Here is a 25,846-nt window from a genome sequence, read left to right on the forward strand (position 1 = left end):
CTCTGTATATCTGCTCACTCTGTTTGCCTGGAACTACTTTGTATTCCATAGGGAGACTTATGCAAACTAATGGATCATTTCAAAATTCCTCAGGAAGAGGCCACTGTGCTGATTACCAAAAATGGACGATTGGATACCATGCTTCAGTTGGGGATGCAAATAGTTTTTCGTTGAGAATGCAAACTGGCAAAGGATTAATAGCTCCTGTTGGGAAATGAGAATTTAGAAAAAGAAAATAAAATTTCCAGTAGTTATTGAAGGGTGAATTTATGTAAATAAGGGATTTTATGTACATTCAAACAAGCCTGTGTAGCCATAAATATTAGCCTAGAGGTCTGGCTAGCACAATGCTGTCTAGTCTTAAGGCTTTTTAAAAATGTATTTATTTATTTTCATCGCTAAAGTTCGATGATCTTTGAAGTAATGACAGGAGGAATGTTGAAAAAGTCACCCTGATTTTATTTTTCAAAAATCAGAAAACATTTATGTGAAGGAAACCTTTGGAAAAAAAAGAAAAAAAAAAAAGAAGAAGAAATATTTACACTGTAAACGGATCAAACTGGCTCAACATTACTTGAACTGTAGAGACAACTTGAAAGCAGTTTCTGACATGGTTGCTAAAGAAAGGCACAACTTGGCAAATGCATATCAATAAGGAATGTACAGCAGGGACCTACAAAGCACTTGGACCATTCTGAGTTGTGTAAAGTGTCAGACATACATTCATTACTGTTCAACTCAGCAGGTTGAGAGTGAGAAATCTTATCGCATTATCGGAAAAACTAAACTAAACTAAACAATGTACCCAGAAACGTACAGAGCATTGCATTGAGTGTAAGGGGCATGTGGGACAACTAAAATCTAAGAGAGGTAGAACTTACCCCTAAATTCAAGCACTGTGTAATATAAATAAATTAATCATGCTACAAGTTGTATATTACCGTAAACAGCTGTTTGTTACAGGAAGGAAATACACATACAAATGTTGGCTTGACCTCTTCCCCTTTTAGCCAGTACAATTAAGCAGTGACGTAAATGTATCTATACAATGTAAATGAAACTAAAACCTTAAATAAAGTGCAGGCATGAGAACATTAAGCATGGGATAGCCTTCAGAGCTCAGCCAACAAAATTTTACTCCGTAGTTGTAGAAGTGGACTACGTGGGTGTAAAAAATGATTTTAGTAAGCTGACAAAGATGTGATATACATGCCATGTCACAACACAATATCTCAAGTCAAACAGCACCTTTGTTACAACCAGATGGTGCCATGAAATCAGACTAGGCACTTGGAAAAGGGTACAAGTTATTAACTACTGTATCCTGGCGCCAGTGCAACCAAAATTCAGCTATGACTGAACTGTTGCACTTTGAGAGATTTTTGCATTGCCCATTACATTAATCTGATCAGAACGCCTCTTCAATTACAGACAAGCTAATAACATTTACCACTACAAATATGTACAATATCATGTAACCTATGGCACACAACAGGAGGGGGAAGTAGTATGGACACATGTGGTCAAATACGTCATTATTTCTGACTCATCAGGCTGGCACGTTCAGGTTATTTTCCTATTAAAGTCAAAATCCTTCAAAAGTATCAAGGAGACAGTCTTGAATTAAAGCAGTTTCAAGTAAGTTATACATTCAATTTCTGGAGAGACAACAAAACAACTCACTGGGGAAAAAAAAAAAGGAAAAAAAGAAAGAAAACAAATACCCGCATATATAATTACATGAAATAAAATACAACTACAGTAGTTTTTAGGGATGCACCAACTGGAATCATGAGCTTGGGATATTGTCATTCTCCTCCCTTTCTGTACCAGGGAACCAGAGAAATCTTTTTATAACTAAATTAATAAAGTTTTTCAGCGCTTCATCATGCCATCAAAGTTTATGCAACAATAGACAGACATTAATCGAAAGATCAGCAAGTCTTCTTTGTCAATGTCCTTGAAAAAAAATAAGCTGCTGTATTGATGCATCCCTAGCAGTTATACAGATTTGACTAGTAATAACACTTAAGAATCACTGAGATCAGGAGGAAAATAGCTGCAATAAAGTTAATTGGACATTTTTAACCAATTTAACAGCAAATCAACAAGGATTTCTCAGAATATTGATTGTACCTCAATAAAGAAGAGAGACATTCACAAAAGTGAATGTGTTTATTACCTGATGGATAAAGAAAGAAAGACAAAGGAAACTAATTAACTGCTATTTTGCCCTCTTCCATGAAATGTGGAAACTGTGATTTTGGCACACTGTCTGAGCCATTTTTCTCAATTTCAGCCATGGTGGCAGGCAAGCCTGAGTGGGATCCATCAATCTTCATGAGGCCTCCAGTGGAGCCAATCAGGGGCCCACCAGCAGGGCTCCCAGGGAGTGGGATGCCACCTCCCTGGATGACAGAAATTTCGTTGGTCTTCATGGTCAGGCCACCACTGAAGGTAGCAGTCGCATACTGGTTCCACAGAGATGGGTCAAAGTTCATCGGAGGAGCGACCAGTTCTTTGGGGGCCTGCATCATTTCTGGCATCATCTTTGCATCTGGGGTCATTGCAATCAACGCCATGGGATTATCTAGAGACAGACGCTGGCCACGCCTTGATGAGTTGTTCCACATGTGGGTGCCAATATGAACCTTAAAAAAAAAACAAAAAAAAAAACAAAACCAAAACACTTATTTTTCAGTACATCATCTATATACATGAACTCTAATGCCTAATTTAACCATTTCTCAGACAAGTGATGACTCACCTTTAGATTTCCCTTCGTTGTGAAAGCCCTGCCACAAATGTGGCAGGCGAAAGGCTTCTCTCCTGTATGTGTGCGCTCATGGATCTGCAGGGCACTGGCAGAGGAGAAGTTCTTGCCACAGACATGGCACACATGTGGTTTGGCTGATCGTCGTGGTGCAGGGGAGACTGAGGAGGGCATGGCTGTTCCCTGAGGCACATGGGAGCTGAACAACCCGTGAGGGCCCAGAGGATTTTCTGGGGGAACTTTCATCTCTAGACTGGCCAACGTTGGTGGTATCCTCATGAAAGGCATGTTACTGGAAGCTACTAATACAGAAAGATTGAAGATTAGGTCTACACATTCAAGATGACAGCATCTAATACACTTCACTCAACTTGTAAACTTACCATAGTCTCCATTTGAAAAAGACATGCCAGGCTCTTCCTTAATTGCTTTTGGGGTGAAGCTGCTGGAAGCTGTGAGGTCAAGTGCGCCACTTGACTCATCTTTAGCGTCACCTGACTCTGGTTTTGACCCGCTCTGGGGAAATTCATCAAGAGCAGGCTGAGGAGATTTGCCATTAAAGTTGTTAACTGGAGAAGAGGAGCGAAAAGACGCAGCCGAGTCTGAGATGGAGGGACTACGGCCGTTTTGATACTCCTGCTCTCTCTGAGCTGGTGGGGATTCTTTGGATGTTCCTTCACTTTCTGAAGTAGTGCTATTTTGTCGTTTCAGTGCAAGAGCATTGGAGAGATTCTTCAAAACATCTAGGCTGGACATTACAGGGGCTGCAAGCTTCTGTGGTTGCTCCTCAGCAGCAGATGGCAGGGAACTGGAGGAGTCATTTGCTGTCTTGTTAAGCTCTGGCTCTTGATCTTCCATGCTGGCTTCAAATCCGTTGGCGTCGATAGACTTCTCTTCTGGGAGAGAAGGCACAATTGCTTCTGCTGGTTCAAACTGGTTTTCTGGCATGGGGGTGTTGGGGATCTGCCCACCCATGTGCATGCGAATGTGCTGCTGTAGAACCACTGCATTTGTGAACTTTTTCTGGCAGATTGGGCATGAGTGTTGCATTTTAAGAGGAGTGCTAGCCCTGTGCACACCATAATGAGCCTTGAGATTACCCTTTGTGGTGAATGCGCGGCCACAGATTTTGCACTTGTACGGCCTTTCGCCAGTGTGTGTGCGATAATGCATTTTGAGTGAGCTCTGACAACTCAGTACCCTATGGCAGATCACACACTCATTGGGATCACCAGTCTTCTTCTCCAGTCCATCCACCATCTGCTGAAGTTTTGCTGTTCCAGAGCTTTGCTCCCCTAAGAGAGAATTACCATTCATGTGGTGCAATGCTCCAAGCATCTCTTTAGCATCTTTCTGGTTGGGCTCCAGGCCCACGTCTTGGCCATACACAGACGAAACATTTGGGGAGCCATTACTTGTTGATGGCGAGGGTCTCTGGGAAAATGGATCACCCCCAAAGCCATCAAATGTTTTAAACCCTGGCATGGATGATGGGCTGAAAACAGCCGCTGGGTGACTTAGCACAGGCTTCATTTCGGTTATGTTTGACTCATCCATGGGTACGGACATACCAAAGGGAATCCCACTGCTGGTCGGAATATTGTCAAGGTGCTCGGGTACAGGATGAGGATTCATGCTGATGTTGGGATATTTGTCTTTATGCCGCTGGAAATGCACTTTGAGGTTTCCCTTGGTTGTGAAACGGTTTCCGCAGATGTTACACTTGAAAGGCCTCTCCCCGGTGTGAGAACGCAAATGAATCTGGAGGGCACTGTCATTGCCAAAAGTCTTTCCACAGTATTTGCACTTGTGCTTGTATAGTGGGTCCCCACTCTTTGATTCCGGTGGGATGTTCAGCATCTTGGGCTTCACTTTTTTGGAGGCATCGATCCCTGCCTGGACTCCACTGAACACGCTAGGGAAACCCAGAACACCTGAAGACTGTGGCATGAGTACTGGTAAACGTCCGGCTAGATCTGGAGCACCCTTTAAAAGGTCTGTGTTTGATGTCATCGAGCCCATTCCTGCATTCAGAGCAGGAGACATGCCAGTGGGTAGAGGTAGTTTACCTTGCTTTAGTTTCTCCATGGAAAGGCTCTGACTGCCGGTTCTTTTTCCTATCAGTGCTGCTGCAGCAGACAGTTGCTGAGAGAGATGTGCACCAAGGGCTCTCAGAGGATCCATTGTTGACTCTACTGATGATTGGAGACTCTGTGGGACCATCATGGCTATTTGGATTCTGATCTGTTCGGTGAGCTGGATTTGCTGTAGCTGTTGCTGCTGGAGGCACACTAGCTGTTCCAGGATTACTGGAATGGCCTGCATGGCATCCTGTGAAGTCTGAGAAGTGTTTGAAGGAATTTGGGAAACAGCCACTTTAGTGTCAGCCATGGTTTCAAGAGTAACATTTGAATCTTGCCTTTTCGGGGAGGGTTGGAAAGTCATCACAGGACTAGCAGACATCTCTCCCCGATCCTGGTGTCTGGAATCATCTGCATTTGCACTGGACTCCTCCTCAAATCTTTCCAGCTGGTCTGTGTTGGCACGCGATGGAGAATGATTGCTGGAGTGGCCGTCTTCGTGATCACTGGCAAGGCCTTCAGAAGAACCCTGTGAATATTTCTCGGGCTCGTCACTGCCGTCGCCATCTTTCATGATGACCACTTGCTGACTTTTTGTGCAATTTTTCTCATGTTCAAGAAATTCTTCTTCGTCGAAGAATTCAGCACAGCACTTGGTGCACACTCTGGTTTCATCCATTCTGAACCTCTTTACTTCATTTCCAATCTCCTCAGCGGAATCACCTTGATGAATCCCTTCAACGAGAGAATAAAATATTTACATTAATACTTCTCATACAATTACAACCATGTTCGTCAAATCAAATAATGTAATTCCTGTAACACATTAAAGGCTACAATGTTTTGTTCATTTGTCAAGATCTGAGATTTTGCTGATTTGGTGTGATGTACTTATTCACTGGCTCACACCATCACATCTAAAAGGGTCCCCCCCCGTTTTGTCCACTCTCTCTAGGTAACTGCACCAGGCTGTAAAAATTGTGAATTGCTCTATTGTCCAAAGGGCCTGTAGAGGGCAATCATTTATCTTTGGCTACCTAGAACAATGTCCACAGAAACAAAGAGCTACAGATTGAGTATCAAGTTACACTCAAGTTAGATTCTGAAAGAAAAAAAAAAAAAAAAAAAGACCCCCCCCCCCCCCCACCACCACCAAAAAACACACACAAAAAAGGAAACACCTTACACTAAACTAACCCCAGAAACAATAGAAACAATTTCTCTAAATTGCAGGTTTTATATTGTATAAATGAGAATGGCTCAAACACAAGACAGCTTTACATTTATTAAAACACTTCCCAAGCATTTTTCAGTCTTTTGAAAGATTGATAAGTGCTCCAAGTGAGCATTTTAATTTGTGTGCTAACCAGAGACCATTTCACAACTGGGTGTATTGTTAAATGCTAATGCCTGGAAGAATGGGGGGTAGACCACCTGTTTGCATTTGCCCAAGGAATCTGCTGGACTTGTTAATTGCTCACCAGGCGGCACTGAGGCGGTGTCACGAAAAATTTGCAAACAGCATTACATTCTGATCCATGAGGAAGCGCTAACTATGGCTCTGCAACACTGTTAACGTCGACTGGAAAAGCACCCATGCTGCAGCTTAGCAGCATTTAAAACTAAAGAAAAAAAAAAGTCCTTATCAGAGCGGATCCATCATTAGATAACTACAGGACGCAGCACACTCGCTCGCCACTTGACGGCGCATGAGCCTCCTGTGATCACCTTTGGTGGACAACATGAGGAGGTCAGAGATAACCGTTCAGCTTATGCGGGCTGAATAAGATTCATGCATAACCTTTTGGCATTTTATGCTCTACAGTTCATGAAAAAAAGGAAAACTTGTCATCCCAAGTTTTCTAATTATGAGGGCTACAGCGGCGCTGAAGTTTGCTTATGGCAACACCAAAACGCACCCCCACCCAGTCTCCACAAAAAGGCCACTGCTCCATCCCCCACCTCTCCACATATGTACGAAAGGAAACAGTCATGCATTAAACTGGGGGATTTATTGCCTTTAGGTCGGCTTACTACAGAGTCATATTTCATACAGTTTTGGGTACCTTTGTCTGAAACTTCCAACTGAGGCGCAGATTTGCAAATAAACTCTCGCCAGATTACACAATTATTAATTACAAGGGGCAGAAAGTACGGATAATTATAATTACAGCAGAATAAACTGTAACGATACCTATGGGAATCCGGCACAAAGAGTCAAAGGTACTGCGCAAAATCTAAAAAAGCCGATTCAAATTTAACAGTAAAACCAGCTCGCAATACGTGAATGAAATAAAGTTACACGACAGGCATCCTGACCAAATTAGGTAATTATTCTAAATGTAAAAAGCGTAAACAATCCAAAATGTAGCAACGTGCCCTTCAATGAATCAACAAAAAGTTCAAAGTACTTTACCGTCTTTAATTTAGTCCGCGAAACAACCTCAATTCATTCATTAGAATCAAACCGTTAATATAAACAACGAAACAAGACAAAACAGAGCCAAGAATAAACGATGCTTTTCGGCTTTTACCAAAAAAGAGAGAGACAGAAAGCTTACAATGTTTCAATTTAAAAGAGCCCCTCGTGGAGCACCTGATTTCTAAATGTGTCGCTTCTCGACCGAAGTTTTAGCCCCGGTCAGTTGAGAGGGACAGCAACAGGTCAAAGTGCGAGGAGGACAATGTAAAAGCAGCCCCTCTCCACACGTTTAAATAAAATGTCGATACTGTGTCATTCCTACATGTTAACTTTTCTTGCCAACAAGCTCATCTTTTTGCGTAAACTTACCATTTTCCATCGATCCGGGCTCGTCGGAGTTGATGTGCTGCGGTTTGGCTTGCTTGCGCCGCGACATAGTGCGACCATCAGGAGCAAAGAGTTACAGACAAATTTCCTCCCCTTCTTCAACAGATTCTTCGGCTCGGAAAATTAACCCCTGAAGTAGAAATGCGCATGTCAACGTAATTATTATTATCAATAATGCATTGCGATTTATCACGGTCCCCTGACAGCTGATTGGCTCTGATCCAAGCGCTCACACATTATTTAAATGCGCTCCCTATTGATGAGCGGAGCAGAGTGCCAGAAGGGGGCGGGAGGAGCCATGCTAGTGGATGGCGCTCTGGATGGAGGCAGGGTTAATAACACCCAACTTATAGTACTTTTCCTTGTTCAGGAAAACTATATTTTGCCTGCCACAGAAAGACAAAGGCGACCGAGAGTTCAGCCAAATATTGTTTCTTTGACTTTAAACTCAAAGCAGCGAAATTTAATGATCCGATCCTACTTTATGCCATTTATTTTCATTAAAGCAACTTATTGTTTATGGGTTTTTGGCCATCCCTTTCCAGGAAACTCCACATATTTTACATACAGCGTTTTGTATCCAATAGCATCACTGTAGACTAAGTAGGATGTTCCTACAGGGAAATATGGCAAAATAGTTCTACAGAAAGTCAGTTTATGCTCATCAAAACATAGGCTATAACCATGTACATGCACATATGTGCCCCTCCCTTTAATCTTTTTAAAAAAAGAATATTGTGCACTAGTAAATGTTGATCTCCTAAATATGAAACGTTAGAGTAGTTTTGTCTCAAGGATGTACACTAATGGAGGGAACACAGTCATCTAAGGATACCGTTGAGCCATAACAGGAAACAGAGTCAAACATGAAATGAAAACAACGTCTTGTTGGTTATATTTGAATGAATGAGAAAGCCAAACGGTCAAGCTCCCCCACTACGCAACTCTTTTTTCAAAATAGCTCAAAATGTGTGGTTTTGCATTGAAGGAGCTGGTCAATAAATTATTGTGATGCTAGGTGATGTCCCTAACTGCTGTGTGGTTAACCATTTGCAGTGGTGTATTATTTATTAAAGAGGCTGAATCTGTCACTGTATTTCCTGCTGCTGTACTCGCCATAATAATGTTGTTTTGTCAGGGGGGGAAATCAAAATAAAGAAGAAAAAAAAAACAAGGGTTCTGTTATGGGATCAGGATGATGCTGGAATGACTCTGTTGGTCCTGCTTCACATTAGCATTCACATTGTTGGCACAGTCGGTGTGCCGAAAAAACATTCCAGGAAGTTCACTACACATCACAAAGGAGAATTTACAAAGGGGGAACCTTTATTAATGCAGAGCACAGTGATCACCTCCTGCATGTTTATAGCTCACCACACAACAGCAGTCACCCACAGATTTCTAAAGGGTGCTATATGTTCCGGTGGAAACACACAGTCTTGCTGCAGACTGTGTGTGGGGCAAAGTATAGGAATAGCAGAATATGGTTGTAGTGTAACCTTGGAGTTCTATTTGTAGGTCTTTTTCGCAGATTAACTCATGCAGACATTAATTGGTATACCAAGGGCATACTAAAGTGTTGCTTTCATAGAGGACAGTGAAGGTCACTGTAGTTTGACAAAAGTGTATTTTGGGTAAAATTATGCATGTTGACAGGAAAAGAAGCAACAGGCATACAGATATAAAGCTTGTAAAGGGATTAAACTGTTCGTGGAAGCACAATTGACACATAAATGCAGATCTTGTAGTCTATTAGGCAAGTTAGGGCAAGTGTGTTCATGCTTCATAGATTGAGGCTTGAACGTTAAAGTTTTAAGAAAAGCAAAAAACAAAAGTATAAACCGCAACACTGTAGTTAAGGCTGGTTTTCATGCAACTTCCTATGTGAAAATCAGATCAGCTTGCACTGTATCCTTTCAATTTTTTTTTTATTTATACAAAACATGTTTTTGACCCTGATAAGTTCAGGAAACATTTTTAATTTGGATTTTCCTTTTAACAAGTAGCTCCATGCATGAAAGAGTGATTGATACTAGGAGAAAGCGCTGATGTTCATTTAAGAAAATATCATTTAAATGACCTACAGACAGGAGTATGCAAAGTTTCAGTAACTCTTGGTGATACTGGCCTTTCTACCATTCTCTATCACTCTAAAATGCCTCAGTAAGTGTTATATAATGCCACAGCTGATAAGTGTGAGACAAAGACACAGCATTATATTCAAATAAACAAATGTCCTTTAAGGGACTTGCTGAAGGTGAAAAAGAGGGGAGTGTTGTCTAGACAGTTTATAGCCCCAATAAGAAACCATACTTCAATACGCTCTTCTTCAACATTCAATCTATACAACTTAAACTGTGCACAGTTGTAAAATTTGGAAAAATGGCTGACTGCTTGGAAAAAAGTTCCATAAGTAAATAATCATAATTAAATATACCAGCGAATTAAACTAAAAACTGTTTTCTATTCGACACACATTCTTGCTTTGTATAATGTAATACACCATCGAGACATATAGATTCAATGGCCTTGTGTTGAGGTTAGACGCATTTGTTGGTGCCTGAAATCTATAGTGATCATTTTGCACTGTTCAGTTTCAGTTATGTAATTTTTGAGAAAAGAGAAACGGCAGTAGAAGAGGCAGCGAACGCAGAAAGCAAACCTAATACTGTGTCCTTGACCAGGTCATGTATCTGACAATAGTATATCTACACTGGTGACAGAAGGTCTCATAAACGGCCAACAAGGCAGCTTGAAAACAGCCTCAGGACAGTAACTACTGAGTTATTATTTTCTATATCCTGGCCTAATTTTCACCCCCTCCTTGTCTTTTCACAAGAGAGTGCTGTGGGGTAGAGAGACTTTAAGTTTCTCAGATGTGTCACTCGATGAGCTTTACGACGACCTTGCAGCGGACAAACAATAACAGCCTGACACTTGCTCAGGAATTGTGAATTGAACATGTGTTTTTTAGGACTCAGTAAAAGATGAAAGGCACAGAGCAATCGGGGAAGGGTGAGCCATTTCACCTCAGTGTGACAATCAGTGCTGCTGTCAAAACAAGCAGATTTGTTTTTTAGCTTTATTTCTGGAAAACCTTTACTCTTCCTTGCTGTCAAATAAAGTGATATAAACAGAAGCTTGCAGAGTTTGAAGAAAACACACCACGTTTGGCTTTTTTCTATATATTCAAGTCTAAAATAAAAGGTAGAGGTTATATTATTTTGTAAAATTGTGCATTCTTGTGATAAAACCTAAAGGCTCATAGCACATAAAAGCTACTACGCAGTATCATTAGCTATGAATCTCTTTGACATGACCCTCATCAACACTCTTGATGACATTTGAGTGTCATTCCCGAGCTCCTTGATTAAATTACCGACATTACACGTGTTAGATTGCAAATAATTAACTGTCTACTGGAGAAGCAAAAGGGAAAAATGGCATTTTTGTTCTATGTAAAGACCTAAAAAAACACCATGCCAGGCTGTCTGACCCTTTTAGATGTTTTCTCACCAGCAGGACACCACAAATAGTCTTTTAATGGTTGACTAGCTTCTTGCTCACTGACATCAGGATTTCTTATGAGTGTATTTCCCAGATCCTGTTTTATTATTTTATCCTTTGATGGCTTTCTTCAGGTGCCCCTTAAAACATTTCCTCCCTTGTAGTCATAAATAACGTCATTAAATTTACACAAAGGACAAAGGGGAATAGTTTTTTTTTTTTCATGCAAGACTTGAGTCCCATGGAAAGGGTAAGCAACGCTGAGGATAGGAAAAGAAAATGAAAACAGTTTGGGTGACCTTTTTTGTTACTTAGGTCCAGTGATTTCCCCCTTCATATTTGTCATATCAGAACGTGAGCGCTGCTTGAAGGCAATCAATGTGCCTTTTCTTAAGACTATACAGTCATTTTCCCTGCCACTGTTGATTTTCAATCACCTAAACATGGCATTATCTAGAAAATACAAGTATAGTGGCTCTCTGCAATTACTATAGTGTCCGACTGTTTTCGTTATTGATCAGCAAACACCCTTTGCAATGTCCTCCTTTTCATGAACATGTGTATTTTGTTCTTTTGTTTGGTAGCATCGGCCTAGAATAGAGGCTGAGGGCACTGAGGTGAAAGGTATTGGATGTTTGCTGGCTGTGCCAATATTGTTTTTCCCGGTGAATGTTTCTGTTTATGTAGAGCCTATTAGATAAACCAGCTGGCTAATTTTCTTCATAGATGTAGATGGGTTGTCTCTAATAATTTCTTTCTTTTTAAAAAAAAACAACAACTTGTCTCTCTATTTAAAAATGGACTGCACGTTTTGTTACCCTTCTTGGAAATTTGACCTTCACTGTGCAGAACATTGTACGTGCAGAGCTGGATGCTAAAAGGCTCTTTTAACATTTGTTTGCTGAAGGGGGAAATTTTTCTCTGTCATCGTCGTAAATGTGAAGTTAAGTCCAGGTTCAGTCCAGGTCCAACATGCAGCCTGCAGTGTGGAAACCTGACATTTCCAGTGGACATGTGAACCTTTCAGAGAAACAGGACCCATCTGTGTGCATTTAGTGCAATAAAAGCAGTTAAGCTTTTTAAACAAAGAATGTTTACTTATTTGTGCATTCTGCATTCTTCATGGGCCACTGAGTGTGAGTCTAGCTTTTTTTTCTAAGAGGTGTCTTAATTATTTTGGGATATATAAAATATATCATTTCAAATAAAATTTCAAATATATACCATTTCAAGTAAATATAAAAAAAAAACCCATTTCATCGAGGGTACTTGATTATAAAATGTTAAAATTTAACAAACGCGTTTCCATGTAAAGAGTTTAACCGGAAATTGTTATGACACCTGGGTGGAACAGGAAGTATAAAAAAACTCTTTAAACTAGATCTGTGTCTTCAGAGATAGCGAGATGAGTGCTTATTTGTCTCACACCACTGACTGAGAGGATGGGGGGTAGGGGCCTGAGGAGATTATGTGCTACAGCATTCCACAAACAACTTCTACTCTGCTCGTGAATTCTTTGATTTTAGCTTTCGGGTGTAGTTTCTGCCCAAACTGAAGTAACTGTTTCGGCACACAATTTTAAACAATTTCAGGCGCTGACATCACAAAATGAGTCAGTGTTGGTTTTATTTGTTAAGTCCTGGTCTACAGTGATGGCAACAGTTTAATATCCAGCTCAACTCTGAGTGTGGGATCTGTGTGAATGTGTGTGTCTGTGGCACAGGGGCTAGCGGGTGAGGGGAGAGATCAGTGGCCCACACATGGCTGTAATTTAATGGAGAATTGCCCAGTGGTTCCTGTGCAGATGTAAACACAGCAATAGTCAGGCTTTTGTTATTGCATGACTATGACAACTGCCTTCATCAATAAACAATAGAGTGTTGGGGGAAACAAGGGCTCACTGTATGAATAGAACCCCACTGTGTCCACTTCTCACTCTCGTTTTTTTTTAGTTGGAGCCACAATAAAGAAGTCTGTGCAATAATAAGATTCGATACCTGAATTTACACATTAAAGAAGTTAATGCACAACCACAGATATATCATTTTTAAGACGCTGTTTAAGAAAATAAAGATGTCAGGGAGAAAAGCATTACAATAAGGCACTCTTAATTTACAAATCTTGATGGGATTATCTAAAGGAATTATAGTTTGGGGGATGAGGAGGTGAAACTTAAAGAATCTGCGACACAATAAACAAAGAGATAGGGAGAGCTGGGCAGTCCACATCAAGCTGTGAGTCAACAGGGGGCCAATCATTCAAATCTGAGATGCAATCTGGGTCAGGGCCATAAAGATTTACAGGGTGGGAAGTGGTGAGCAGAGGGGCTGCAGGATATCAGTCCTCTCGCACTTCTAATTAGCTTATGAGAATATAATGGTTATACAGCAGTACAGCGCACCATCCAAATTTGGTTATATATGTTCATTTAAGTTAATGAATAATCACTCTCAAGCGGCGGGATGAAAGGGAAAACTATGTACAAATAATTTAATTCTAACATTTCTCTTATTGTGTTCTTTTGGAAGATCACATTGTTTTCAGTGTCACCTGAAGACGAAACTAACTCAGCTGGTTCATGGGGGATGAGAACATGTATGGTATGGTGCCAATGAAACATTAATGACTGTAACACGTCTTTGTGTGTCAGCAATGATATCATGGGGACACACATGCTCAGTTTTTGCAAAAAAGCAGAAAGTCTATCTGGAATTTCTTATTGAACATATAAAATCATATTAACCTAAAACTGCTTAAATATGAGAAGACAAAACTGAGTGTTGCCATAATGCTGACATTGTCAGACATGGATATTTTTTTTTAAAATATCTGGGAATAAACCTTTAATTTTTGCATTACTAGTGGCAATGCAACCAGATCTAAAAATAAATAAATAAGTAAATTATTAAATGCAAATTAAGTGGTAGATTTACCATCAGCTGAAAGCACTCTAAAGGGCCCTTGGGAATCGAAAGGGTAAATCTTTTCTAAATACAAAAGAAACTGGCAGCCTATAGCACTTGACAGTGAATGCGGTGGCCCACAGACTTTAAAACACCTGGTGGGCTTTGAGTCTCTGGGTGGAGGTTTACAGTGGCTGCAGACAAAGACAGCCGTGGACCTGACGTACCAGATGTACTGACGGCTTTTTGTGAGCACTGAATGAAACTGTTTATCCCCTCGGCTTCTGCCTATTGTATTCAATAGTATTTACTTGGGGGCACTTAAAAAAAAAAATCTATTCGCATTTCCTGTAAGACGAGCAGCCTAAATATCATAGTTCTTATTACTGTGTGCTCATAAAAACTTATTAGAAGTATCTTCCTCTTGTCCCATGCAGGCTTACATGTTGAATAGCACTCTGATTAAAAAATTACAATAAAAAATAATTGAATAAGACTGCTAATTCTCATTCTTGTGAATACAGTTTAAAAAAATCAGATCTCATACTACCACAAGTACTGCACAGGAACATGGATAAGGGTGCATTATGGTTGTTATAGCAACCACAGAAATGGCTTTTCTGCTGAACAATAGTCAGATGGGTCTTTGGGGAGGCCCAGTGGCAACTCCCCCCCTCCACACCCACATCTGCCGCCCTCACATAGAGACTTATGGGATGTTCTGCTGATTATTTTCTGTCCTGCTTCCCCCTTTCAAAACTGACAGGCTGAGAGAAAGAGAATAAAATTAGGAATTCTGCCAACATCTGTGGAGGGGCTGTGGTGTGGTAAGCTCTGCTGTGACAGTTTAGATAGAAAGTTTGAAAAAAAAAGAAACATTTGGAGAGTGTGCTGAATTCATTCGAGTCAGTGGAGTTGAAAGGTGTGTGACAAATGGTCTTATGAGCTTTGCAAGGTTTATAATGGCAAACAATTTAGAGGAAGAGTCAGTAACAGGCATCTGAAAAGGGCTGTGAATAATAACTTTGCATAGGATCCAGGATAAAATGCAGGACATAGGTCACGGTATCTATTATTCTCAGACTGAATGTATACATTTTATGGTACAATTACTTTTTAATGTTTCCTCTAGCAAAAACAATGAATTCGAGGGATGTAAACAGCCTCACTCTCTCCTGTAATATAAGGAATTGTTTGAAGTATAGAGAGAAAAGGGGTGGGGTTACTCTTTAACAAGCAAAACTGTAAATTAAAAGCTGGATAGAAAGGAGAAAACCCTATAGTGCCTTTGTCTTTTGATTTCTAGACAGCAGCCTTGGAAGAATTGGATCGAAGCCACCTGCGTGTCTGCAAAGACACCATGCAGACCGAATACAGTGCTTAGTAGAGTCACATAAAAGATCCCAAAGCTGGTGACTCCTAATATAAATAAAACTCCCAAATCTAAAAACAGGATTTATTATTAACAGGGCTTATTAAGCTCTCGACATCAGTTTTATTTATTTTTTCCACGAATTATTGACAAAATTTTCTCAAGCTGCATTCCAACCTTTGCAGCGTATCACACTAATTACTTTATTGATTCATACAAATACAACTTAAAAGGAGGGGAAAACGATAAAATTCAGCTAGAGCACATGAAAGTGGATTTTTCTTTCAGAACAAACATTCAATAGATGTTTTAAAAAGAAACTCTCTGCAATGAAGCACTCAAACTTGCATTGCTTGTTTGAATCCCTGCCCTATCCAGTTAACTACTGATAAATAAGTGCTTTCTCTCAGGTATGCTTCTATTTAGCATTTACATGCACACACACACACACACATGCAAGCACAGATAAACAGAAAGTAATCTTGTCGTCATCATAGGTAGTGACCAATGATGCATTTACAGGCAGGAAAAGAAGGCAAAAGAAAGACTTTAGACTTCCCCCGCATCCATATTGATTAAACAAATTTGCCACAAATCATTTTACAAATGCCCAGCGGGGGGCTATAGAAGTTGGTGGAAATACCCCATTCATGCTCCGTCCTCCCCGCAGGGCTGGAACCTCGACTCTTGGCTCGTTTAAGCGTGCTGACAGTCTCTGATCCTCTGGCCATCTGCGGGGTGGGCTGGTCAGCGCCGAGGGGTCTTTGTGTTCTAAACTTTAGGAGATTTAACAGTGAAACTAGGAGAAAAAAAACCTCTTAAGGTGAAGGATCCCCCCCATAAATCTGGTTTCTAGCTCATTTGCAAGACACACAAATCAAACTGTGAAGTCAAAATGGCGAAGAACTAAACTGAAAGGACGCCTAAGTGAAAAACGTCTGTATGGTGAACAGTTTCAGTCAAACTTTAAGTGATTTTTTTCCCACTGTAGCTGGAAAACAAGTGGCATTCTCTGCAGCACATGGCACATGCCTGTTGTGCTCTTTCAGTGACTCATACAAATTTGGAAAAAGATTAGCCCCGCCTCCCTACCCCCCACCACCACCACGCTTCTCTTTGTGAATGAAAATGGGAGGAGACAGCTTATGTGGAATCTATGTAAGAATGACTATTTTTGAATGCAGGTGGGTGTGTACATGTGCTGAGTTGTTGTCTGACAGAGGAAAATAACCAAAACTGCTTCGATTTTCTTCTGTTTGCAGCGGCTGCTTTTCAGCTGTTGTCATTGTTATTGACTACTTGATTTTAGCTTTTTGATAATGCAAAATTAACACAAAGAGGCAGGATACAATGCAAAGTAATGCAGCACTGTGATTTGACCTGCCTGATGAAAACCCTTTAAAGAAACTTTTATCATTCACACTCTCCAGGTCCTCCAAATGTTGAAGTAAACATCAGCAGTCCTCAGTGTGGCTGTTCTGTGTAAAGAGGCCATTCCTCCTCTTCTTATAACCTCAAACACATGGTAAGCTCCTATTATTTTAACTGCTTCCAGTTACTTTAGATCTCACTCGACCCCTGAGTGCAATCAAGGGAAGGTATGGCCACATTAAAACAACCAGGCAAACCACAGCTTAGGTTACCCTTGTTATAAAAATTGATAACATAAATGATTCATTAGTGATGTTAATTCATAAATAATTCATCTTGAATCTGGGAACAATTGTGAATGCTTATATATAAATCCTTCAAATTATATTTTAATTGAATATACATGACTAATCTGGTCTCAGATCTATTTTAAAACTCCTGTTTTTTTTTTCTTACTAATCATTAGATACATGTGTCTACTTTTTTTTTGTGCCTCTGTCTATACAGAAGTCCAAAGATGATGATGAGTGGGCTCAGAGGGAACAGCTGAGTTTGTTTCTGTAGAGAACAACAAACTGGTAATGCTTACAACAGCTGTGCGACCCAAGCGTATAAGAAGGCGCTACTGAGTGGGATTTTCACCTGTGTAACTATACACATAAAGTAGCTTTGTTATGATTAGCTTCAAGTCCGATTCATGCACGTACAAGCACGTGCTCCGGATTATGCACAGCTCACGTCCCGTCAAACATTTACTGGAATATTGAATCTATTCCTGTATTGCACAGCTCATAGAAAGGCCCTAAATGCTTCCCCAGAAACTCAATCCAACAAAACAGGCCATCGCTCATAAAGATGCAACATGAGTGATGTGAGCAGAGCAAGTTATAGTGACCCTGGGACACACAACTCTTCCCTTCCCCAAACATGCAAATTCCCCTGCTTTCTACACATTTTTGATCTTTAGTAAACAACACATCGGATTCATTACAACATGTGTCCATACACAAGTTTTGCATTACTTGTAAAAAGTTTCAGAAGAGCAGCAGCTTCTTTCAACAACAGGCTGTTCATTTCATTCTGCTGCCGGTCGCTATTTGACAGCAGGTTGTTTGAGCTGCTGAGTCGTTTTTCCTTGCTTGCTGCTGCTGTTTGCATTGGTTGCAGACTGGATGACTGAGTAAACAAGAAATTGCTAATAATAAATTTTAGACCAGACAGTTAAATATCTTGCAAACACATCGCTCTGTATAGTTGGATGCTGTGTGCATGAATATGTTTTTCAGATAAATATAAAAGTATGTCTAATGAACCACCTCCAGTGGCTTAAAACATGAGAATGGAGCTCACGTTCAATAATTACAAATTCATATTTTGTATGCTCATCGATAGTGCGTAGGTTCCCACGTGCACACTCTGCTATGTAACTCGTCTTCAACTCTTTCTACCCGATCTAGTCGGAAGTTACAGAGGCTTGGTCCTCCAGACAATGAGATAAATATACTACTCCACCCTTGCCTGCAGATTTTTCTCATAAAAAACCCTTTGATAGTTTAGCCATCTGGCTCAGCCAAAAAAGTCCTCATAAAAGAGGCCCAAATAAGGTCAGGGGTCACTCCCTCCCTAGGTCAGGGGCCCTGGAAGGTTGTTATAGTGGACTTTACTAAAGTTGTCAGCTCAGATCCCCTTGACAAATTAAAGCACATTCTTCTGTTTTTTACTAGTATTCCATTACAGTCAGACTTCCCTAAAGGAAATGTTTTTCAGGACAGATGAGAGGTCTGTTACACTGATATGAAATATGAACTCACCTGGGTAGTGTAGGTTGGGACATGAATCATTCGTTTTTCATCAATATTTGATGATCAAAATCCAGTTATTTATCAGTGTTGACCTTTTTCTTTTCAAAACCATTATCTATGTGCGGATGAGAAAACGGCCTTTACTCAACACGTAGTACATTAAAGGTGCACTGACAGCCTGTCATTAACCCTGACCTGTCTGAGCCTCCGTCCAAATGTCCAGAGGATGAAAGGCTCGGACTGGAGTTATCTCGCAGACGCATTTAACTGACTGCTTTCTGTGTGTCAACACACAGAAACTGCCTGCTAACACGACGCAGACACTGGGAAGTTTCATACACAGACTGCAGAGATTTCAAGCTACTGTTTCCCGTTTGCAAACTTAAAATTGGACACATTTTGATTTCTTGCTCAACTATTGAATGTTTGACTCATGTTTGTAAGGTTAATATGAGGCTACGGCATAAATCATAGCTTAGCATGAATACAAAGAAAGAAATATGTTTGGCTGAGTCTCTCCAACGGTTAAAGCAAAGTAAACAAACAAACTGCATATAAAAGATGGCATTTAGCCACTGAGATATCACTGAATAATTGTGGAAGTTGGGGTCGTAACCAGGGTTAGCACCTGTAATCTAATGACCAGTAGAATGACCAGCTACACTTCCAGACCATATTAACCTCACAGCTGTTTTTAAAGCCTGTATTTTGATGGCTGACAGTGGGGAAGAAATAGTAAAACTGTGAGAAAGACCAGGGGAAAAACACAGCAGATTGGCCTTGGTATGGAGTTGAACCCAGGTACCTCAGACTTATAGCATATCTATGCAATCTGCTCAACCCAATAAGCTAAACAAGCACCCTCAACTGCTGTTTTAAAGCCCTTTGGGGCATTTTGGCCACTATGAAATGCCCAAAAGGAAGCCACTACATTTTTGTTTTTGTTTTTGAAGACATTAGTGACCCATTTAGAGAAGATGGTTGTCAGCTAACGCTAGCAAAAATAATTAAAACTAGCAAGGTATATTTAAAAAAACCCTCCAAACATTTAAAGCTTTTTGAAATAATATATAGTATATATTATAAATCCTAACGCTTGATTTTCATTTTTATCATTAAATGAAATTTAATTTGCGTTCATTTCGCGTGTCACGTTCAATAGCTGTCACTGCTAAATAAAGAATTGAGATTATGAAAGAGCGGCTGATTTTCCCTAACAATAAAAAAATATTCTAAATAAATACCTGGAGGAATTACCAAGATGGCTGCTTAGTGGTGAGGCTTTCAGATGGACTTAGGTTCAACCAAGGAACAATGAGGTCACATACAAAGACACATTGTTTCTTCCTACAGATCTGAACCAAGCTAGCAATTTAGCATATAGATACAAAGCACTGTTATTTACAAATGTACTACTGCCATCTAACTGTAAGGATGAATGTAAATATACAGCTTTATCAGCCATAAATATAAGACAGATGGGCGGAAACATCTGTGGCTATATGACAAAAAAGGCGATTCTTCTTAAACAGGCACTAAATCATTACAGAGATGAGGTGGGAGAATAGGAACTGAGCATTCATACATCTGTCTTTATACCCTGCGACTTTCACACATCTAAGGATGTGTTTGGTTTCACCCCACATGCATTCAAAAACCCATTAAAAAAGTTGAGCAAATGCTGAGCATATGACAGCCCCTATGCAACTGTGGGAAGGACTACACAAAGGCAAGTGTTTTCCACCACACAGCTGCTCAGTTGGAAATTTGTCTTGTTCCTATTGTCTTACTCTTTAAAAGAAGTGCTAAAGCTCTCACTCCATGCTCCAGTCACTTCCTAAGAAAGGTGCTATTGGATGATACATGTGGCAGAGTGTCCAGTTTCAGGGGAAATGGTGAGAGAATTAGTAGGGGACGATGAGCTCCATTAAACACTGAAGAAGTGGACCTGGAAAGGGTGTCTGGAGTAATCAGCGGTGCACAATCTACAGGTGGGGTATGGGAAAAGAACCCCCGCCAGACTAAAATCATATCTTTAATGACCACAAAGTGTATAATTTTTTATTATATCTTCTTAAAGAATTAACAGCATTGTTATTATAAATAAAACAATAATAAACTACAAAAGCAAACATTGCTTTGAGGCGTTAATAAATGATTTATCATAAAAAAATTGCCTTTTTTTCTTATATTTTCTGTAAAATAAAGTTTAAAATTGACAGAAATAGAAAAATAAAGCCTTCAAATTCCAAACAGACAAATTGGCAAACCTTTAAAAAACACATCCCTTTTGACGCTGCGACTGAAAATGAGAAAATTTTTCTCACAGAACTTTTGCCTGAGGGTCCGAGTATGAGGGGGGGGGGGGCTCCATCACAGCACACTGTTATTAATCTTAGTTAATTGTAGGCTTCTCCATTCAAACACCACACAGCTGTATTTTTCATCATTAAGCCTGTGTTTATAGTTGGAGGAAATTGGCCTACAATGTAAGTGATAGATAATCAAATCTCAGGAAAACTAACAGCTTGTGGTCAGCTACCACAAACCACACACTGTTTATCCAAGCATTCATGCTCTGAACATGGGAGAATCTATTGAAATATGCTTTAAACATGAATTAATCAGTTACAAAGCAATCTGAGCCATTGTAACTGTTACCTAATTTACAGACTGTGGTTGTCTATACAGAAGTTTTATTTTTTTTAGTTATTATCCATATACTTGATTTTCACTCAAATGTCACTATTTGATCTATTTTACACTTGTTTTTGCAGTGTTTCAGGGAAAACATCTTACTTTTTAGTCGACCATATTGGTTAAAAGGAACTGTAGTTACTTGTAACAAGCATTTTAGTTGTGCTCCATCTTAACCAATCATAATTGATTGATTGATTGATATTTGTTTTTGCTAACATCAGCAGCATCCCGACTGAGGAGATTCTGCATAATAAATACTACTTAACTTCAAGTAATGTCTTTTGCTTTACATGTTTTGTTCTGTTTTTATATTGTGGTCCTAATAAATTTATAGAACGCTTCAACTTATATAGTTTTTTTAAAGCACCTGATTTAATGTTTTCTTTCATGTACTTTTCTGTGAGTTGGATGTGGCATTCCTTCACTGGCCATAACACAGCTTGCATTCCATTTGTTGCACGGTGATGGCATCCTCCTTTGAAAAGGAATGCATCATGGTGGAATAATTGCCCTACTGCTCTCAGTCCACTTAGTTAAAAGGGATTCAGATGGTTTGGGATCTCTGTCTCTCTTCCCCCTCCACCATCTCGCCTCTCATGGGGCAAGGAGAAGAGGAGAGTCTGAGGGGGATGGGTGTTTGACTTGGGAGAGCAGAAACTGGGAGGGGGGGGTTGAGTATTTACATAAATGGCCAATCTAAGTTTTTCAACCTCCATTTTAATCTACAGAAACTAAAGGCAACCTTTGCCCTAAAATGACGACCCCGTCTTCTCCTTATCGATATCTAAAGTTAACACGTAGGCTGGCATTCCACAAAGATTCAGAGCATTAACTTTCCAACAGAAAGTGACGCGCACAACTAACAGACATGGATATTGGATTATTGCGGCATTTTAGAGGTCACATGATCCTCTCGGATCATGCGCACCTCTCGTCGGCTGCTGGGAGGTCCACCAAGTCTCGGTGGTGGAACAAGTGTGATCGCATGAGGCTGTGGCTTATCTCAGCCTACACATGCATGTTCACACACACCCCCACATGCACACATCTACCTACATTGCACTTGTTAAGCATGGTTTAGCAAGCATAACAGGTTCTAGAGTTTTAAAGTAATTTGCTTTTTAAAACTTTCTAGTGGGTGTATCGCTCATGAAATACTCATTAATGCGCACTTAAATTAGTCTCTGGCTATTCAACTACAGGACGATACTTCTAATGGAACAATAAGTAACTAAAATATACTAAAAGTCATAATTTTTATTAGGAAGAGTAGCTGATTTTAAAATAAGCATAATTAACTATGATTTAAAAAGGCATCGTGTGCTTTGGAAGTTTCAGTTATCCATAAACATTTAGATGCTTTTATAATATTTGAAGTTGATTCACTGCTGCTTTCACATCACTCACCTTTTCAATTATATCACTGACTGTCATTTGCAATACTGTACTATCATACTTGTGTACTTTTGTCCATCCTACTGTCTCGATCTTATGTTTTCGACTTCTCCCTGCTGTGGTGCTAATTAAAACAATTTCAAGGACAAAAGAGGAGAAGCTATTGTATCGCACAACCAGCAGTGCAACAGACATGGTGTCAGAGGCGTGCAGTTGTCAGGGATTAGCTCCCCTTTGCTGGCACAGATGGATACATCAACCACCACCAGTGATGAGTGGCTGAGCATGGACAACTGCCTCAAAGGAGCTTCTAGCAGGAATTTAGGTCCAAAATCATACAACAAGACAACCACATCTGCATTTTAGGAGGATGACACGAAACAAAGGGTCAGTTTTGATTAACCTGTTGCACTGCAGATTTGTGGCAACAGACTAAACCTGCTGATCAAGATAAACATAATGCATATTCAGGCATTTGAAGCAGGTTTTGTTAGAAATAAAGAAAGTTGATTGGAACCACCAAATACTGGCACCACTATTTTGTCCCACATTATGAAATCATTTTATTTATATATTTTATGTAAATTAAATTAAAATTCTCTGTATTATATCAGATAATAATGTAGCTATAATAATGCAGCTGGAATAGTATTATTAGCTGTTCTTCCCACCCAGAAACTGGCGACTAGTCGCTCCTATTTATGGGAACAAACATTCCCAACACCCAGATCTTTCTTCACATTCCTGAGCTTTGTTGAGCCAACCCCCTTTCTAAAACAGAGAGATCTGATGGTGACAAATCTTCAAACCAACTTCCTCTTTTTCCTTTCAACTCAAGTAATGGCCCAGTGAACTGGATTCTCTGTCCTGACTCACATCCTCTGTGCCATAATATTTATGCTGCCTATTCAAATGGTGGCATGATCAAATTGCTGCATGAATCACACCACAGGCACCAGCTCACTAAATTACATCCTGACTAAGAGTCTGAATATTAGTCTGGGATAATGTGATATTAGCATCAATGGCTTACTTTCCCTGTATTATTTATTAAGTTAATTTAATGCACCTCTGATGACCGCAGCTGCTTGCCTAACCTGAATTGCGTATGAATCTGGGTGGAAATCTTGCTAACTGTGGCGCTGACAGTCAATGCCTCATCAGTGCTTTTAGGGCATTGTTGTTATCTCCGTGGCCAGGTCAGACTTATCTCACAGAAGGAACTGTATGTGAACAGAAACAATAGGCTTGATTGAGTGCATTCCCCACAAGGTGTTAGGTTACACGAGCCTGGTTTATTTAATAGATGATATCTGTCTGAAGGCACTTTGCCACATGATCTTTATCGCAAGCGAAATGGTGCATTATTCATAAACTAATTAATTTTCTGTCATGAAGACGTGATAGCAGGAAACAACCCGAGTCGACTTCATAACAGGGTAATACAATCGAGTTCGAGCAGAGAACTGCAAGAAAAAAATATGTAACTAATCGATTAGTCATTTTAAAAATCATATCCAACAATGCCAATTATTTAATTTACATGTGAAGAAAATACATCTCATCCATAAGTCCTTGTGCATTCATTCATAGGCTCACATACCCCCTGCTTGATTTTTAAACAGACACAATGCAATGCAATTAGCTTAACAAAGAAAATGGTAATCCACGAGCCGGTATGAGTGCATGGGTGGGGTGCATCTGTAACGACCCGAGAATGACTCTGAGAATGCTTCTGAGGAATTTTCACACCAATAAGCTGCAGGAGAGCCAGACTGAAACAGCAAAGTAGTGCAACTGAGAAAACAGGGGGGAAAAAACCCAACTTCCATTCAAAAAAGCATGAATTTCACAAAGCCTGCCTCCTATGCTTTAGCCAGGGGTTCGAATGTAAATGTCTAAACATTATTATGAAAATAAAGCCATTAATTAAACGGCGCAAAAAACACAAACCAGGCATCCTAGTCTGTATTTACATTTATCAGTAACAGTAAGATCCATTATCAGACCACCAGCAGATACATAGCTGGGGGTAGATTCACATATGCTAATAAAGCAGATGTCCAGAGTCCTCAACACATTCCAGGCAGCCTATAAAAACAAAGTGTCTTTCTTCCCCCAGGAGCAGTGCCCCATCCCTGACTGTCTCCAACAGTCACAAAGATTCATATAAACACTTGGTGTTATAACCTGATGATCCCAGCCGTGCTCAGGCTCTCCCTGCCACTGTCCCTAAAACAACCACAGCATTTTGATCTCTTCAGACTACAGCTCCCCTCGTTTTGGGAGTACTCTGCATGTTTGGCCAAGGTGTTGGTCATTGTTTGAAACATTTCTATGACACTGGAAGTTTCGGCCAACGGCTCTGTGTCACTGCTGTCCAGTGTGCTGGACTCCAGCTAAATTCATCAGCCATTGTTTTCTCTGAGCAGGCATTTATGATGTCACTGCAAACATAAGCTTTGTCCTCAGATGAAGGATCAGCCAAGGTTCGTGCCCTTATGGGGTCAAACAAACATCAAATATGGACAGGCTATGACTTTCCATGGGGTTGGGTGGACATTATGGTGGCACAAAGACAACTTTATTTAAAGGTTAAAAAAGGCTGGCCATCCCCAGTTCACCAAAGCTTTTTCACTAGTAACAGTAAAACTGGAAATGTCTTCTTCTCTATCGTATTAATTGTAATATTAATACTAGTAAAGAGTCTAAATCTTACCCTTCATCTCTTCACCATTCCATTCCTGAGCATCTCAAACATTTCTATGGCTCTGCCAGTGACTCCTGCAGTGCAGTAAATGATCAACAATGATTATTACACAAACAAGATACACTGAAGAAATTATAGGTAGGATGCAATAAATGTATGTAGGGCCACCACAACAGATTTAGAAATATAAAAGTATTTCTGCAGTTCATTAAAAAGAAAATGTTTTAATTAAGTAAAATACATCAAACACACAAAAAGAATAAAAACTGGGGAGATTTTTGACGGGGATGCAGTTTTAAAACCCCCACATTTCTCAGGTGAAGTGTTTCAGATCCACCAAAGGCTTCAGTGTTTCCCATTGTGTAAGAATTATTGAGGCAGCAGTATCTGTGCGCATTAAGCACTCTGAAAGCACACATGGTA

The 25,846-nt window shown here is 40.0% G+C and overlaps 1 protein-coding gene across 4 annotated transcripts in view; it reads right to left on the bottom strand.

The window, feature by feature from the left end:
- Positions 1–633: 633 nt before the first annotated feature.
- The window catches only part of sall4 (spalt-like transcription factor 4), a 28,748-nt gene continuing 3,535 nt past the window's right edge, over positions 634–25,846 (bottom strand). Inside the window, exons 2-6 of one of the 4 annotated variants that reach the window (XM_026155112.1) lie at positions 16,089–16,221; positions 7,646–7,793; positions 3,157–5,589; positions 2,768–3,075; positions 634–2,651 (exon numbers count right to left, since the gene is read on the bottom strand). In XM_026155112.1, coding sequence (XP_026010897.1) covers positions 2,214–2,651; positions 2,768–3,075; positions 3,157–5,589; positions 7,646–7,712 — 3,246 coding nt within the window. In that variant the 5' untranslated portion in view covers positions 7,713–7,793; positions 16,089–16,221 and the 3' untranslated portion in view covers positions 634–2,213. Of the gene's footprint in view, positions 2,652–2,767; positions 3,076–3,156; positions 5,590–7,645; positions 8,013–16,088; positions 16,222–25,846 lie in introns of those variants that run through there. The other 3 variants (XM_026155113.1, XM_026155114.1, XM_026155111.1) reach the window with 3 other exon arrangements.

This window comes from Astatotilapia calliptera, chromosome 20, assembly GCF_900246225.1.
Source record: "Astatotilapia calliptera chromosome 20, fAstCal1.2, whole genome shotgun sequence".
NCBI classification, from domain to species: domain Eukaryota; kingdom Metazoa; phylum Chordata; class Actinopteri; order Cichliformes; family Cichlidae; genus Astatotilapia; species Astatotilapia calliptera.